Below are 16761 nucleotides of genomic sequence, written 5' to 3' on the forward strand. Positions count from 1 at the left end.
TCCAAGCACATTATCGCACGCGTCATGCAAGCCGTCTTAAATGACTGCAAAAACTGTCATTTGGCAACTTAAAATGCTGCCAAGGTTGCCCGGCTGACAACAGAGCCCTGCAAGGTGTACAATATTTTTGACACTGTCATAGGCCTTTCTTACATATGCTGTCTCAATGCACTATAGTCTCTAAACAACCCTTCAGTAATTTTCCTTGCCCTCCATTTCAGAATAATAGTGTTTTAAGCCAGTAACTCGACACTAGCACTGGCAATAAATAAATAAATAAATAAATAGATAAATAGATAGATAGATAGATAGATAAATAAATAAAGCACAGCTTTCCAGCCCCTTATCTCATTGGCCACGCTCGGTTGCAGATCTGTGTCAATCTGGTGGACCATCTTCCTCTAGTCGTGGGGTTGGGGGATTGGGTTGGGGGCCCTCACAAGTGGAACAGCGTAGGGCCTCTCTTCATCTAAATCTGGCCCTGCTGATATCGTGGGTTGAAGATACACGATATCAGTGTTCCTGTGCTGTACTGGTCTATGTTTAAACTAAAAGGGAAAATATCAAGCTTATTGAATAAGAAGCATTTCTGTGTCATTTTTTGGGAGTATGTAGCCCAGTAAATGTTTCACTGGGACACTTTTCCAGCACCTGTGAACCTCTCACTGTATTTATTAGTATTATTATTGGTTATTGCCAGCTATACCTCAGTACATACATGGATTGTAATCATGTATAGCCTTTATGCTGACTGGTTATCATGCTACAAAAAGCTTTTCACTGTACCTCTGTACACGTGACAATAAACTAAACTATTATTGCCAATGTTAAACTGAGTTCTTTCAATCTAAAGTCAACTTGACTCAAACACTTGTTGCTGTTAAAATCAATTCTTTATTCAGCTGAGACTAGTCTCTTGAACCTTCCAACACAGAGCTGATGCTCTGGGGCGAGTCCAGAGAGGAGTAACTTTGATACAAACTCATAGCATTTATATAGGTATTAGTCATTTCAGATACAGATGGTATGACAAGCTAGTAACCAATCATCTGAGTCCTTCTGGTGATTTACAACATCAGTCACATGATCCCCCTTCCCTGGCCTCAATACAGCCTTCATTTGCCTGTGCTTTATAACTTTGTTTTAGAATTATTTTATTTCAACACAGCAAAACCCCAGTAGGCTTTTATCAAAGACCACTCTTCAAAATATAAGATACATACAATGATCACACAAGTCATACACACTTTATATACCAAGAGAAAAGATATTTCTATAAATCTAAACAATTTCTAAGTCTAAAGTGTACCTTTCTACTAAGACAATACATTTCATAATTGGTGTTACTATAATTTTACACATTTTGAAATACCATTACCTATATCTTTAAAACATTAATTAAATAAGTTTGCTGAATTACAGTTTCTAAGTTCAAAACGCACATTTCCATCTCCCATCCAAGGATACATGGGTCGTAAATCTGTAAATTTAGTTAATACGAGTTTGGTGCCTTTCCTGTTATCGGGAAGCAGGATTTCCAATCTCATGTACCAGACAGAACACAAGGTACAACTCAGACCATTACGTCAGAATTCCATCTGCTTCAACCTTCTATAAACAACTCCCTCAATCTAATTATTTCTCAAAGCAACTATTCCTTCACTTACATCTAGTAGTAAACACTGCCCAGTCCATCATCGGCTCTGACCTTCCTTCCATCGAGGGAATTTATCGCAGTTGCTGCCTCAAAAAGGCTGGCAGTATCATCAAAGACCCACACCATCCTGGCCACACACTCATCTCCCTGCTACCTTCAGGTAGAAGGTACAGGAGCCTGAAGACTGCAACAACCAGGTTCAGGAATAGCTACTTCCCCACAGCCATCAGGCTATTAAACCTGGCTCGGACAAAACTCTGATTATTAATAACCACTTTCTGTTATTTGCACTTTACCAGTTTATTTATTCATGTATGTATATATTTATATCATGGTATATGGACATATTTATCTGTTTTGTAGTAAATGCCTACTATTTTCTGTGTGCTTAAGCAAAGCAAGAATTTCATTGTCCTATACAGGGACACATGACAATAAACTCACTTGAACTTGACCTTATTCCTTATCACACTCATTATAATTTTACACAGCCAAGGCTAACTGCAGTCTATCATCTCTCAGCCTTGAATTCTGTCTCAAACCTAGCATAACAAGCCACAACTCTTCACCTTTATGTCACATTCAGAGCTCAAAAATGTGCCATAGAGACAGAGCAGATGGCCTAAGAAGAGGCCCCTTATTCAGCTTCCCATTCTTCAACACAAAGCCATATCAAATACAATTTCCTCCAGTGCTATAATTGCCCTAAACAATAACCTAAGCTAAGCAGGTTCCGGTTCAGGCCTCCATGTTTTGATTCATCTTTGCCTGTGTGTATCTGTCTGTTTGCACTTTATTTCGGTTCAGGAAAACTTTAAACTTTTCTTTTGCAATTTACCGAGCTTATATAAAAGTCACTATCCAAGCGGTTCTATTTGTATAATATTTCCTCACCAGGAGTACCTAGATATAGTGAAAAGCTTTTGTTGTTGCGCTGTCCAGTCAGACAACACCACACATAAGTAAAGTCAAGCCGTACAGAAGTGCGACAAGTAGACACAAAATGCTGGAGTAACTCAGCGGATGAGGCAGCATCTATGGAGAGAAGGAATTAGCAACGTTTCAGGTCGAGTTCCTTCTCGACATTTCAGGTCGAGACCCAAAACGTCGCCAATTCCTTCTCTCCATAGATGCTGCCTCATCCGCTGAGTTACTCCAGTGTTTTGTGTCTACCTTCCATTTACCAGCATCTGCAGTTCTTTCTTAAATTCTTATCCATAAATCCTATTGTGTATTGTGTTCTTTTATTTGTCTGGCTGTATGGTAACTCAAATCTCACTGTACCAATTGGTGCATGTGACAATAAATGTAACTTGAACTTGAGACACAAGTACAACAGGTTGTGCAAGGAGGACAATACCGGACTGCAGAATATCATGTTACAGCGTTATAGGGGGTGTGCACATAAGTTCACTGGGTCATAGGGCTTGACGCACGGAGCCGCTCAATCCATCTGGAGGACATCCGTAACTTCCGGTATATGTTATTAATACTAGAAACGCATACTTTCCTACCTGTTAAAAACCGCCAAAATGTTGAATTTTTGCACTGAAAAAAATTGTGGAAGTTGGGGTAAGTGTGAGAGACATGTACCCAACTTCAGAATTCCAAAAGTGAAGCGAAATGAAGGTAAAGAGAAGCAGCTGAAGGGACAAAAACAGCTAAAGTGCTTGGCGAACATTGGCTGTGCAGATATAGGAATTGGAAATATTGGGAATTATCGCGTTTGCTCACTGTATTGAATCAATAGTAAGCCATTATTTGTGGTTTTTCTTGATTCCTTTGGTATCTAAAAAGTCTCAGAATTGATCAATCTGGCTGTAAATTTTGCTTCAGAGGCGTTTTCTTTTTGTATGTAAAAACTCACTTGAGAACCATGAGCGATTTAAAAAATTTACAGCCAGATTTATCACTTCTGAAACTTTTTAGATGCCAAAGGAATCAAGAAAAAACACAAATAATGCCTTAGTTGATGAAATGCAGTGAGCAAACGGCCAATGTTCGCCAAGCACTCTGGCTGTTGGTGTCCCTTCAGTTCTCGCTTCTATCTACCGTCATTTCTCCTCACTTTTGGAATTAAGGAAGTAGGCTAAATGTCTCACACGTTTATCCCGATTTCCATAATTATTTACAGGACAAAAATTGACAATTTCGGCGGGTTTTAACGGGCCCGCTACGCTGGAAACAATGCGTCCGGATGGCATGAACATTGAATTCTCCCAATTTTGCTAGCCCTTGCTGTCTCCTCCCCTTCCTTAATCCTCGAGCTGTCTCCTACCATCCCCCTGCCCTCGGGCTCCTCCTCCTCCCTTTTTCCTTCCTTCTCCCCCCCACCCCCCATCAGTCGTTTGCCACCCGCCAAAAAACACTACATAGAAGAAGAACAAGACCCCCCCATCAGTCTGAAGAAGGGTTTCGGCCCGAAACGTCACCCATTTCCTTCGCTCCATAGATGCTGCTGCACCCGCTGAGTTTCTCCAGCATTTTTGTGTACCTACGCTGGAAACAATGGTAAGTGCCTACCTGCAGTTCATCGCGTGTACTCCACTTGGTGTAACGTAGCAACAGTACGGGTCATGGGTCGTGACCCGATTGCCGTGAAACCTCCCTATAGGGTGATTTCACGAAAGGTCACTGGAGCGTAGATCCGCACCCACGTGACCGCAAAATTCAACTGGGGTACATGCGTCACTTCCGGTACATGTTAGTGAATGGGAAAACACGCACTTTCACACCCGTTAAAAACATCGAAAACGGCCAGTTTTTGAGCTGCAATTTACTGTGCCAGTCGGGGTGATCGTGAGGCACAGCTACCTAAATTTACCGTCCAAAAGAAAGATAGAAACTAAGGTAAATTCAAGAGGGAGCTGAAGGTGCAAAAACAGCGGAAGTGCTTAGCGGACATTTGTCGTGGAGATTTAAAGATCCAAAATATCAGGAATTATCGCGTTTGCTCGCTGCATTTCATCAAAAGTAAGGCATTATTGACTTTTTTATCTTTATTCATTTGTTATATGAAAAGTTTTAAAAGTGAAAAATCCGTCCGTAAAATTGCAAAATCGCCCATGGTTCTCAGGTGGGTTTTAACATGCAAAATGAAAACGCTTCTGAAGCTCGATTTACCATTTAAATAATCGTAAACTATCAATGCGTTTTGAAATACATTTTACTCAGATGCAAGCTAAGGAATGGGATAATTGTCAGCTGTTAATTGGACGAAATCAGGACATTTTCTTATTTGCCAAAATATATTTCTCAATGCTTACAGTGGGTGCCCAATCAGGGTTGTTGACATCATTCCATGCGGCAGGCTTGTCTGTTATTAGATGATAAAAAAATAAGTAGTTTGGGTGATTGTGCAGGCTTTAAACAAGAAACATTGAGAAATATATTTTGGCAAATAATAAAATGTCCTGATTTTGTCCAATTAACAGATGACAATTATCCCATTCCTTAGCTTGCATCCGAGTAAATTTTATTTCAAAACGCATTGATAGTTTACGATTATTTAAATGGTAAATGGAGCTTCAGAAGCGTTTTCATTTTGCATGTTAAAACCCACCTGAGAACCATGGGCGATTTTGCCATTTTACTGACGGATTTTTCACTTTTAAAACTTTTCATATAACAAATGAATAAAGATAAAAAGTAAATAATTCCTTACTTTTGATGAAATGCAGCGAGCAAACGCGATAATTCCCGATATTTTGGATCTTTAAATCTCCACGACAAATGTCCGCTAAGCACTTCCGCTGTTTTTGCACCTTCAGCTCCCTCTTGAATTTACCTTAGTTTCTATCTTTCTTTTGGACTGTAAATTTAGGTAGCTGTGCCTCACGGTCACCCCGACTGGCACAGTAAATTGCAGCTCAAAAACTGGCCGTCTTCGATGTTTTTAACGGGTGTGAAAGTGCGTGTTTTCCCATTCACTAACATGTACCGGAAGTGACGCTTGTACCCCAGTTAAATTTTGCGGTCACGTGGGTGCGGATCTACGCTCCAGTGACCTTTCGTGAAATCACCCTATAGCGTACAGACACATACTTGAGGCACTGTGTATCGGGACTGTCTGGTAAACTTTAAAAATAATTGATAATTGCGGACTGGGTGGCTAAGGTGAATAAAGTGTAAATAAAGCATGGTGCACGGACTCCACCATCATCGAGAGTCACTGCTCAGCTAACCTTGAGTTCCTCTTGGTTAGATGCAGACCGTTCTATCTGCCCAGAGAGTTCACCTCCACTGTTGTGACTGCAGCCTATATCCCTCCTGATGCTAATGCCAAGCTTGCAATGAAAGAGCTGCATACTGCCATTAGCAATCAACAGACGCACAACCCCGAGGCAGCCTTCATTGTTGCGGGTGACTTCAATCACTCTAACCTGAAGACTGTACTCCCCAAATTCCACCAACATGTCTCCTTCCCCACTAGAGTAGACAAGACACTGGACAAAGTCTACACCAACATGGCTGAAGCTTACAAAGTCATCCCCCTCCCCCACCTTGGTCAGTCTGATCACGTCTCGTTGTTCCTGCTCCCTAAGTACTCCCCACTCATCAGACGGGTTAAACCAACTGTGAGGACAGTTAAAGTCTGGTCAGAGGAAGCGGACTTCACACTTCAGCAGTGTTTTGGAAACACTGACTGGAAGGCGTTTGCAGCCCAGGCCACCCTTGACTCCCACACGGACATTGATTCCTACACATCCTCTGTTCTGGACTTTATAAACTCCACCATCAATAGTGTCACCTCCCTCAAACAGGTGACCATATTCCCGAATCAGAAGCCATGGATGAACAGCGAGGTCAGGCTACTGCTGAAAGCACGGGACACCGCTTTCAGGTCAGGCGATGCTCGAGCCTACAGTTCAGCCAGGGCTAACCTGAAGAGGGGCATCAAGAAGGCCAAGCACTGCCATAAGCTCAGGATTGAGGAGCACTTCAACAACAACTCCGACCCCCGACGCATGTGGCAAGGCATCCAGGCCATCACGGACTACAGACCCTCCAACACCACCCCCACATCCAGCGACGCCTCCTTCCTTGAGGAGCTTAACCACTTCTATGGCCGCTTCGACAGGGACAATCTAGAGACAGCCATCAAGGCTGTGCTACCTGCCGATCACCAACCCCTCACACTCACCCCCTACGACGTATTTGTGGCACTGAGTAGGACTAATGCACGTAAAGCTGCTGGCCCTGACGGCATCCCCGGGCGCGTGCTCAGGGCCTGTGCTGCGCAGCTGACAGACGTCTGGACTGACATCTTCAACCTGTCACTTGCCCAAGCAGTTGTCCCCACGTGCTTTAAAACCACCTCCATCGTGCCAGTGCCAAAACACTCCACTGCGGCAAGCCTCAACGACTTCCGCCCAGTTGCACTTACCCCCATCATCACCAAGTGCTTCGAGAGGCTGGTCCTGGCACACCTCAAAAGCTGCCTACCTCCCACACTGGATCCCTATCAGTTTGCCTACCACAAGAACAGGAGTACGGAGGATGCCATCTCAACGGCACTTCACTCCGCCCTCTCCCACCTCGACAACAGAGACACTTACGTAAGAATGCTGTTCATCGATTACAGCTCAGCATTCAACACCATTATACCATCAAAACTGATCACCAAACTCGGTAACCTGGGCATCGACCCCTCCCTCTGCAACTGGATACTGGACTTTCTAACCAACAGACCCCAGTCTGTTAGGTTAGACAAGCACACCTCTTCAACCCTCACCCTGAACACCGGCGTTCCACAGGGCTGTGTGCTGAGCCCCCTCCTCTACTCCCTCTTCACCTATGACTGCACACCTGTACATGGTACTAACACCATCATCAAGTATGCAGATGATACAACGGTGATTGGCCTCATCAGCAACAACGATGAGTCGGCCTACAGGGAGGAGGTCCAGCACTTAGCAGCATGGTGCGCTGACAACAACCTGGCCCTTAACTCCAAGAAGACCAAGGAGCTCATTGTAGACTTCAGGAAGTCCAGGGGCGGCACGCACACCCCCATCCACATTAAGGGGACGGAGGTGGAACGTGTTTCTAGCTTCAGGTTCCTGGGAGTCAACATCTCCGATGACCTCTCTTGGACCCACAATACCTCAACTCTGATCAAGAAGGCTCACCAGCGTCTCTTCTTCCTGAGGAGACTGAAGAAGGTCCATCTGTCTCCTCAGATCCTGGTGAACTTCTACCGCTGCACCATCGAGAGCATCCTTACCAACTGCATCACAGTATGGTATGGCAACTGCTCTGTCTCCGACCGGAAGGCATTGCAGAGGGTGGTGAAAATTGCCCAACGCATCACCGGTTCCTCGCTCCCCTCCATTGAGTCTGTCCAAAGCAAGCGTTATCTGCGGAGGGCGCTCAGCATCGCCAAGGACTGCTCTCACCCCAACCATGGACTGTTTACCCTCCTACCATCCGGGAGGCGCTACAGGTCTCTCCGTTGCCGAACCAGCAGGTCCAGGAACAGCTTCTTCCCGGCGGCTGTCACTCTACTCAACAACGTACCTCGGTGACTGCCAATCACCCCCCCCCCCCCCCCCCCCCCCCCCACCCCCCGGACACTTATTATCACTTATTATTATTTATTTAAATCATTTGCTATGTCGCTCTTCCAGGGAGATGCTAAATGCATTTCGTTGTCTCTGTACTGTACACTGACAATGACAATTAAAATTGAATCTGAATCTGAATCAGAATCATAGGAGAAATTGTGCGCGAAGAAGGAATGAAAAGAAACACGAATTTGATGTAGAAACAAGGAACTGTAGATACAGGTTTACAAAATAAGTCTAAAGGGTCCTGACCCGAAACGGGTCAATAACAGAGACCATTTAACCTACAAACCCGCAGGTCTGTGGGAGGTAACCGGATCAGGAGGAAAGAACCCACAGGGAGAACTTGCAAACTCCACACAAACAGCACACAAGGTCATGATTGCACCTGGGTCTCTGGCGCTGTGAGGCAGCGGCTCTACCCACTGTGCTACTGTGGCCGCTCAGTATATGAAAAAGAGATGGCTTTTGGCCATCTAATAGTCTGGAAATTATGCAAAGGAATGTGTCTCACGGGATGATCAGGGAGACAAACTCTGGAGTTAACGATGTCAGTAGAAAACTGTGTTCAGACCTGGTCAAGTGGACCTCCTGCAGAAATGAAGAACTGCAGTTGCTGGTTTATATCAAAGAGAGACACAAAGTGCTGGAGTAACTCAGTGTGCCAGGCAGCATCTCCGAAGAAAGCAGTCTGAAGGAGGGTGCCGACCCGAAATGTCACCTATCCTTTTTCTCCAGATACTACCTGGCCCACTCAGTTACTCCCGCACTTTGTGCCCGCATGAAGTGGACCTCCTGCCGGGTTTATCTGAGCGGGTAACATCTGATTACAAGCGGTGAATGATGGAAGTTGTGAAACTGAACTCGGGAGTGCTGAGATTTCTGGGGCGATGAATTTAAGCGGCAGCAACACAGAGACAGCTAGGCTTCTCTCAATCGCTGGGTGCAAGTGGAGAACACAACGCCCCCCATTGCTGCCTCCTCCCGCCCCCTCTTACCTCCATGAGACTCTCGTGGGGCTTCTTCAGATCCAGCAGGTGCAGGTGACCCATGATGGGCAGACAAGGGGGTCCCGGGGGCAGGTTGAGCGCTCCATGGCACTTCGAGCCGCGGCGAAAGTAAAGGAGGAGCAAGAGGGAGAGGGCGCCGAGGATCAGTAAAGTGGCTGCGTCCAGCCGGAAGGCGCTGCCCAACACCATCTCTGGGCTCCCCTTGACTTCTCGCTCCTGTCCGCGTCCCAGAGCAGGTTCCCGGGCCGCAGTGTCTCTCAGCTTGAGCCCCACTCGCCTCTGTTTAAACCCTCCTCCTGAAACCTGAAAGTTAAAGGTGCAGCGAGGGCGGCGGCGACGAGTGAGGAGCCGCCTCTTGACTGCGGATTCAGTAAAGTGGCGTCAGGGCAACTAACGTTGGTGGCAAGTGGGAGAGAGCCGCACTCAGCTGTCCCCGGACCAGGGCCGGCCTTAGGAAGTGCGGGGCCCAATTGGGAACAATTTTGGTGAGCCATAGGTTCACAGCCAAGGTCTGGAGATTCATAGAAATATAATTAGTCTATTATAGACGTTATATCTCTATGGTAGAATGGAAAGTTATCAAAATGTGCGCTTAAAAAGTGCCTGCGAGTTAATGGACCAAACAGATCTAAGCTACATTTTAATATAAAATTGCATACATGTAAACCGACAAGTAACAAACAAAATGTGTAGATCACCTCTGAAAAGTACATAGTTACAATACCACTTGTTTTAGTGACTGAAATGAAAAAAAAAGTAATTTAATTAAATAGATTCTGGAAAACCAATAACCATTGGTGAAAAACCAGTCCAGGCATTACATTTTGGGCTTCAGCCCCATCTTACCCTTTGGGCTTCTACCCCACCCTAACTTCGTTGCGTGTGTTAGTTGGCTGTGCGTTATGTGTGTGTGGGAGGAAAGGAGGGAAGGAGAGAACGGGGGGGTGGGAGGGAGGGAGAGAAGGGATGGTGGCAGGGAAGGAGAGAAGGGAGGGTGGGAGGGAGAGAAGGGGAAGGGCGGGAGGGATGGAAGTAGAGAGAGGGAGGGAAGGAAGGAGAGAAGGAGCGATGGGCGGGAGCGGATGCCCCGGGCAGACGGGTGTGAGCTGAGGCCGAGATTTGTAAACATTGCTCCATCCCCCGGCCCGGCCCTCCGTGTATTGTTCACCGCAGCCCCCCCGGGGAGAGAGAGTGGTGGAGCCGGGGCTGTGTGCATGAAGCACGGCGACTAGAGGGGCGGGAACGCTGCCCCGGGACCGTGAGGGAACAACCCACCTCCCCCTTCTCCATTCCCTCTCACACGCCCCTCCCCGTCTACCCCTTTCTTCCCCCTCCACCCCTTTACTCTCTCCCCCCCCCCCCCTCCACCTCGGGTAAGGCAAGGCAAGTTTATTTGTATAGCACCTTTCAACAACAAGGTAATTCAAAGTGCTTTACATAAAACATTATAAGCATTGGAAAGAAACACATATGAAATTACATTTAGATGTAAAACGATTATTAGATTATTCAGATAAAATAATTACTAAATTAAAAGCAAACAAATAAAATATTTAAAATTGAATAAAACCAGGAATAGAAGTTACAGTGCAATATAGGTAATTAATAAATTGTATTGTTTACTGAAAGGCAGCGGCAAACAGAAAAGTCTTCAGTCTAGATTTAAAAGAGCTGAGAGTTGCAGCAGACCTGCAGTTTTCTGGGAGTTTGTTCCAGATATGTGGTGCATAAAAACTAAATGCTGCCTCTCCATGTTTAGTTCTGACTCTGGGGACACAGAGCAGACCTGTCCCAGACGATCTGAGAGGTCTGGGTGTTTCGTAGCTAAGCAGAAGATCAGAAATATATTTTGGCCCTAAACCATTCAGTGCGTTGTAAACCAACAGTAGTGTTTTGAAATCAATTCTTTGACAGACAGGAAGCCAGTGTAAAGACCTCAGAACTGGAGTAATGTGATCTACTTTTTTGGTCTTAGTGAGGACTCGAGCAGCAGCGTTCTGAATTAACTGCAGCTGTCTGATCGACTTTTTAGGGAGACCTGTAAAGACACTGTTACAGTAGTCGAGCCTGCTGAAGATAAATGCATGGACAAGTTTTTCCAAATCCTGCTGAGACATAAGTCCTTTAATCCTTGATATATTCTTTAGGTGATAGAAGGCTGACTTTATGACTGTTTTTATGTGGCTGTTAAAGTTCAGGTCTGAGTCCATGACTACTCCTAAGTTTCTGGCTTGGTTTGTTGTTTTTAGCATTACCATTTGAAGCTGGGTGCTAACTTTTAATCGTTCTTCCTTGGCTCCAAAAACAATTATTTCAGTTTTTTCTTTGTTTAATTGGAGAAAATTCTGGTTCATCCAATCGTTGATTTGCTCAATGCATATATCAGTGCTTGTATTGGACTATAGTCTCCTGGTGATATTGTTATGTAGATTTGTGTGTCGTTTGCGTAACTATGGTAACATATTTTGATGTTTTTCACGATCTGAGACAGTGGAAGCATGTAGATGTTAAACAGAAGAGGCCCCAGAATGGAGCCCTGGGGAACTCCACATGTAATTTTTGCACGCTCAGATGTGTAATTACCTATAGACACAAAGTAGTCCCTGTCCTTCAAGTAGGATTCAAATCATTTTAATGCTGTGCCTGAAAGTCCCACCCAGTTTTCCAGACGGTCTAGTAATATGTTGTGATCGACTGTGTCGAATGCAGCACTGAGATCTAGTAATACTAAGACTGAAATTTTGCCATTGTCTGTGTTTAAGTGAATGTCATTGAAGACAACAAGAGCCGTCTCGGTGCTGTGGTGTAGTCTAAATCCTGACTGACATCAAAACAGCTGTTTATTAGCATGAAATTGTTCAGCTGCTTAAAAACAGCTTTTTCAATGATATTACTGAGAAATGGGAGGTTTGATATTGGTCTATAATTGTTCAGTAGTGAAGTGTCTAAGTTTTTCTTTTTTAAGAGAGGCTTGATAACAGCAGTTTTCAGAGCCTGTGGGAAGACACCTGAGAGAAGGGACGTGTTTAAAACCTGTAGAAGGTCTGAGGTCATGCAGTTTGATACACCTTTGAAAAGGCCTGTTGGTAGAATATCGAGGCAGCAGGAGGAGGATTTCAAATGTTGTATAATGTCCTCCAAGGTTTTATGGTTAATAACATAAAATTGTGTCATGGTATTTGAATTGATTATAAGTGGACACATGGACAACACATGTCCTGCACCTGATGTGGAGGCACTGTCTGCTTGCCTAATTTTCTGAATTTTGTCGGTGAAGAAGGAGGCAAATTCATTACAGGCCCTTGTGGAAAGCAGTTCAGGGGCTACTGACAGGAGGGTTTGTTAGCCTGTCGACAGTAGTAAACAAGGCCCGTGCATTATTATTGTTTTTGGCAATGATGTCAGAGAAGAAGGATTGCCTTGCATTTCTCAGTTCCAAGTTGTAGATTCGAAGTCTTTCTTTATAAATGTAATAGTGAACCTGGAGATTTGTTTTCCGCCACCTACATTCAGCTTTCCGACACTCTCTTTTTTCAATTTTTACCAACGTGGCGTTTCTCCATGGAGACTTCTTTTTGCCAGGGACCACTTTCACCTTAGTGGGTGCAATGGCATCAATAATATTTGTAATTTTCACATTGAAATTATCGACAAGCTCATTTACTGAGACCCAAGGGAGAGTGGGCGTGGAGGAGAAAGCCTGAATAAATGTTCCACAGGTGTTTTCTGTTATGTACCGTTTTGTGATTACTTTTCTGTGAACATTAGTCTGCACAGAGATAGCACTCTCAAAGAAAACACAGGAATGATCAGAGAACATCCTTGATCTACCCGAGCCGAGAATAGATTACTCTGGCGCAGGGCCCCCTTACTCGCGGGGCCCAATTGGGAGCATACAGTCCAATCGGCTTAAGGCCGGCCCTGCCCGGGACACTGACTCGGTGTGACCGTGAAATCAAACCACTCAACTCCGGCAACGTTCAACAGGTGACGCTGTGTCTGCGGCAGAGTCAGTTTCAGCGTGAAAACTCGCCGTCAGCAATGGATTTCACAGATTTGAGGTAAACGTGGCCTTCATCTGTAGCTGAATTTGTTCCTGCAATGGTCTGGCGGGAATTGGCACCCTTCATACTTAGAGCTTAGAACAGGGGAGGTCTCCAAACTATGGCCTCGGTCCACACCCGGCCCGCCGCGAGTCTTTATCCGGCCCATAGCAAGCGCTGAGCTTCGGGCTCCCCCAGGTCCTAAAGTCCGGCGATTCAGAAAATTTGTAGCGCGTTTGCTCTCCACATAACTGATTCGTTTTCTTCGGAACGTATCTTTGGAAGAATGGGTTCAAACCTAATTCCCGGCTCCAGGTGGGAGCCCGTTGTGCTCAGGCTCTGTCTCTCTCCCTGTAGAATACGTAGATTATTCCTTGTTGTTCAATCACCGCCAGACCTTTCGCTCACCTCTCTCCCAGGTACATCATGTCTGTATCGGTGCTGCTTCCTGCTCTCGTTCGCCGCTTTAACGCTTCATCTCCCTCACTGCCAGTTTCCAACCAGCTCCCACTTTCCTCTGCTCGAGCCCCGACTCTTCTCTTCGCTTTCGTCTCTATCTCCGATTCAGAGAAAACACGAGTCCATTCCAAGCCCACGGACGCCATCGGTACCTTGTCTATCCACTATCCCTGTTTGTGCATCGGAACTGGAATATTCCCTCCTAGGCTGTGGGACGAGCATCAAAAATGTGTCCAGAAATCAACTTTCGTCACCCATGTCTCGGAACTACATGAAATTTTGCAGATTTAAATAAAATATAATTGAGAAGAGAGTTGTAAAGAGCCTAATCTCACACAAGTAAAAACCCTAGTCTCACACAGGTTGAAGCACAAGCATCAGAAGAATCAGAATACCATTTATTGTCATTTGAACCCAAGTTCAAACGAAATTAAGTCTGCAGTCATACAAACATGAAAAAACATCCATCACAGTGAATCTCCAAACCCCTCCTTACTGTGATGGAAGGCAAAGTCTTGTTGTTTATTCTTCCCCCGATGTTCAAGCCCCCGGCGGGTGATGGTAAGTCCGTTAAGGCCGCGCTGATAAAGCCGAAATTTGGTTAAAAATATAAGAAGATATTAAATTGGCTTTTGGGCTAGTTTACAGCTTGTATTTAGTCTCAAATTAGGCTTGCCTCAGGTTGCGGTGTGTGAGATAATAAATACTATAACATTGTCTCCCAAGTGACAAGCAGAGAAGGAGCTAGAGTGATCTCTTTGAAGTATTTGAAAACTAAGATGTCATAAACCAAATGGCCAATGTTTTTAATATATCTTGTACCATGTGACAAAATGCCTTTGATGTGATGCATTCTGTAGAAACCTTTGTTTTCCTGTACCTCTGACCATGACTAATGTCTGTGGAATGTGCTAAGGTGACAAAAAAACACTATATAATGCAATGTAATTCTGTTGTTCAGAGAAGTGGACTGAGGACAGTGAAGTGTCTACATTGGTCACTTGACTGGAGTTCTTCCTCCCTTCCATCGGCCGATAATAAGTAAAGTTTTGAATAATAATAATAATAATAATAACTTTATTTATAGAGCACTTTAAAAACAACCACTGTTGCCACAAAGTGCTGTACATGACTAGTCATGGACACGAAATTATTACACGACAATAAAAACATTAAAAGAAAGAATAAAAACAATAAAATTAAAAACATTAAAAGCACTAAAATAGGAGCAAAGTCTCAAGCAGGGTCAAAAGCCAAGGAATATAAATGTGTTTTAATACTGGTTTTGAAGATGGACAGTGAGGGGGCATGTCTGATGTGCAACGGCAGAGTGTTCCAGAGTGCCAGAGCAGCAACAGAGAAGGCTCTATCCCCTCTGAGCTTCCGCTTAGACCTCGGTACCTCCAGGAGCAGCTGATCAGCTGACCTGAGACATCGGGCAGGAGCGTATGGATGAAGCAGCTCAGAGAGGTAAGGCGGGGCGAGCCCATTTAAGGATTTAAAAACAAATAAAAGAATTTTAAAATGAACTCGAAAGTACACCGGGAGCCAGTGGAGGGAGGCCAGAATTGGCGTTATGTGCTCCCTCTTTCGAGTTCCTGTCAAAAGGCGAGCAGCAGCATTTTGAACCAACTGGAGACGAGCCAGTGAAGATCGAGCAACTCCAAAATAGAGTGCGTTACAGTAATCCAGCCTAGATGTAATAAAGGCATGGATTACTGTTTCAAAATGCTGCCGCTCAAGAATGGGCTTCACCTTTGCCAGCTGCCTTAAGTGAAAGAAGCTGGACTTTACCACCGCGCCTATTTGATGATCTAATTTAAAATCACTGTCCATCCTAAAACCCAGGTTTAAAACTGTTGGCTTCACATACCGTGCCAGGGGACCCAAGTCAACAAGGGGAGGTTCACGGCAGCCATTGGGACCAAACAATATCACCTCTGTCTTCTTTTCATTAAATCCCAGAAAGTTTAGGGCCATCCAGGACTTAATGTCCTCAAGACATGACAGAAGTGATATGACAGAAAAAGCATCTTCCTTCCTCAGCGGCATATATAGTTGGCTATCATCAACATAACAGTGAAAAGAGATGCCATGCTTTCTAAAAATGGAACCCAGAGGAAGCAAGTACAGTGAGAAAAGCAGGGGCCCTAAAATTGAGCCCTGTGGAACCCCATATGACAGAGGAGCGGAGGAGGATTCAAAACTAGCAAGGCTTCCACACATAGTTCTGTCTGCCAGATAAGACCTGAACCATCCCAGGGCACTGCCACAAATGCCCACTAGGTGCTGTAACCGAGATATTAAGATACCATGGTCCACTGTATCAAAGGCGGCAGATAGGTCCAGCAGGACAAGTACCACATAATTACCAGAATCATTAGCTAGGAGGATGTCATTAAAAACCCTTAGCAATGCTGACTCTGTGCTATGCATAGTTTTAAACCCAGACTGGAAAACCTCCCGAATATTATGCTCGTCCAAGAAGAGTTTTAGCTGAGCATAAACAACTTTCTCCAGAATTTTAAAGATAAAAGGCAGCTTGGAGATCGGTCTAAAATTGGCCAGAACAGTTTGATCCAGGCCAGGTTTCTTAAGTAGTGGTTGCACTACTGCATGTTTAAAACTTACGGGGACAACCCCAGAACACAAGCTGCTGTTGATAATGGCAAGAACCGACTGACCTATACTAGGGAAAACCTCTTTAAAAAGATGAGGAGGGACAGCATCACAAGGGGAACCCGATGGCTTAATATGGCTAACCACATCCTCTAAACACGACAATGTTACAGGCACAAACTTATCCAATACCACCAGGCATGGGACAGAAACAGAGGGGTCAGAGGCAGGAGCTAAAATAAGGACCCTTATGGAAACAACCTTATTAATAAAAAAGTGCAGGAAGTCATTGCACATTTCAGATGATGCTTCCAGACAGACAGGCTGCGGGGCATTTAGAACAGAGTCAATGATTTTAAATAGCACACGTGGGTCGTGATGCTTAGACACAATAATGTTTGACAGGT

The 16761-nt window shown here is 44.7% G+C and overlaps 1 protein-coding gene across 4 annotated transcripts in view; it reads right to left on the reverse strand.

The window, feature by feature from the left end:
* Positions 1 to 9542, reverse strand: part of LOC116985656 (cytochrome P450 2K4-like) — an 80194-nt gene extending 70652 nt beyond the window's left edge. For all 4 annotated transcript variants that reach the window (XM_033040529.1, XM_033040526.1, XM_033040527.1 and 1 more), the window contains exon 1: positions 9222 to 9542. In XM_033040529.1, the coding sequence (XP_032896420.1) occupies positions 9222 to 9422 (201 nt within the window). In that variant the 5' untranslated portion in view covers positions 9423 to 9542. The remainder of the gene's footprint in view (positions 1 to 9221) is intronic.
* Between the last annotated feature and the right edge of the window lie 7219 nt (positions 9543 to 16761).

Source organism: Amblyraja radiata, chromosome 22 (genome assembly GCF_010909765.2).
Source record: "Amblyraja radiata isolate CabotCenter1 chromosome 22, sAmbRad1.1.pri, whole genome shotgun sequence".
Taxonomy (NCBI): domain Eukaryota; kingdom Metazoa; phylum Chordata; class Chondrichthyes; order Rajiformes; family Rajidae; genus Amblyraja; species Amblyraja radiata.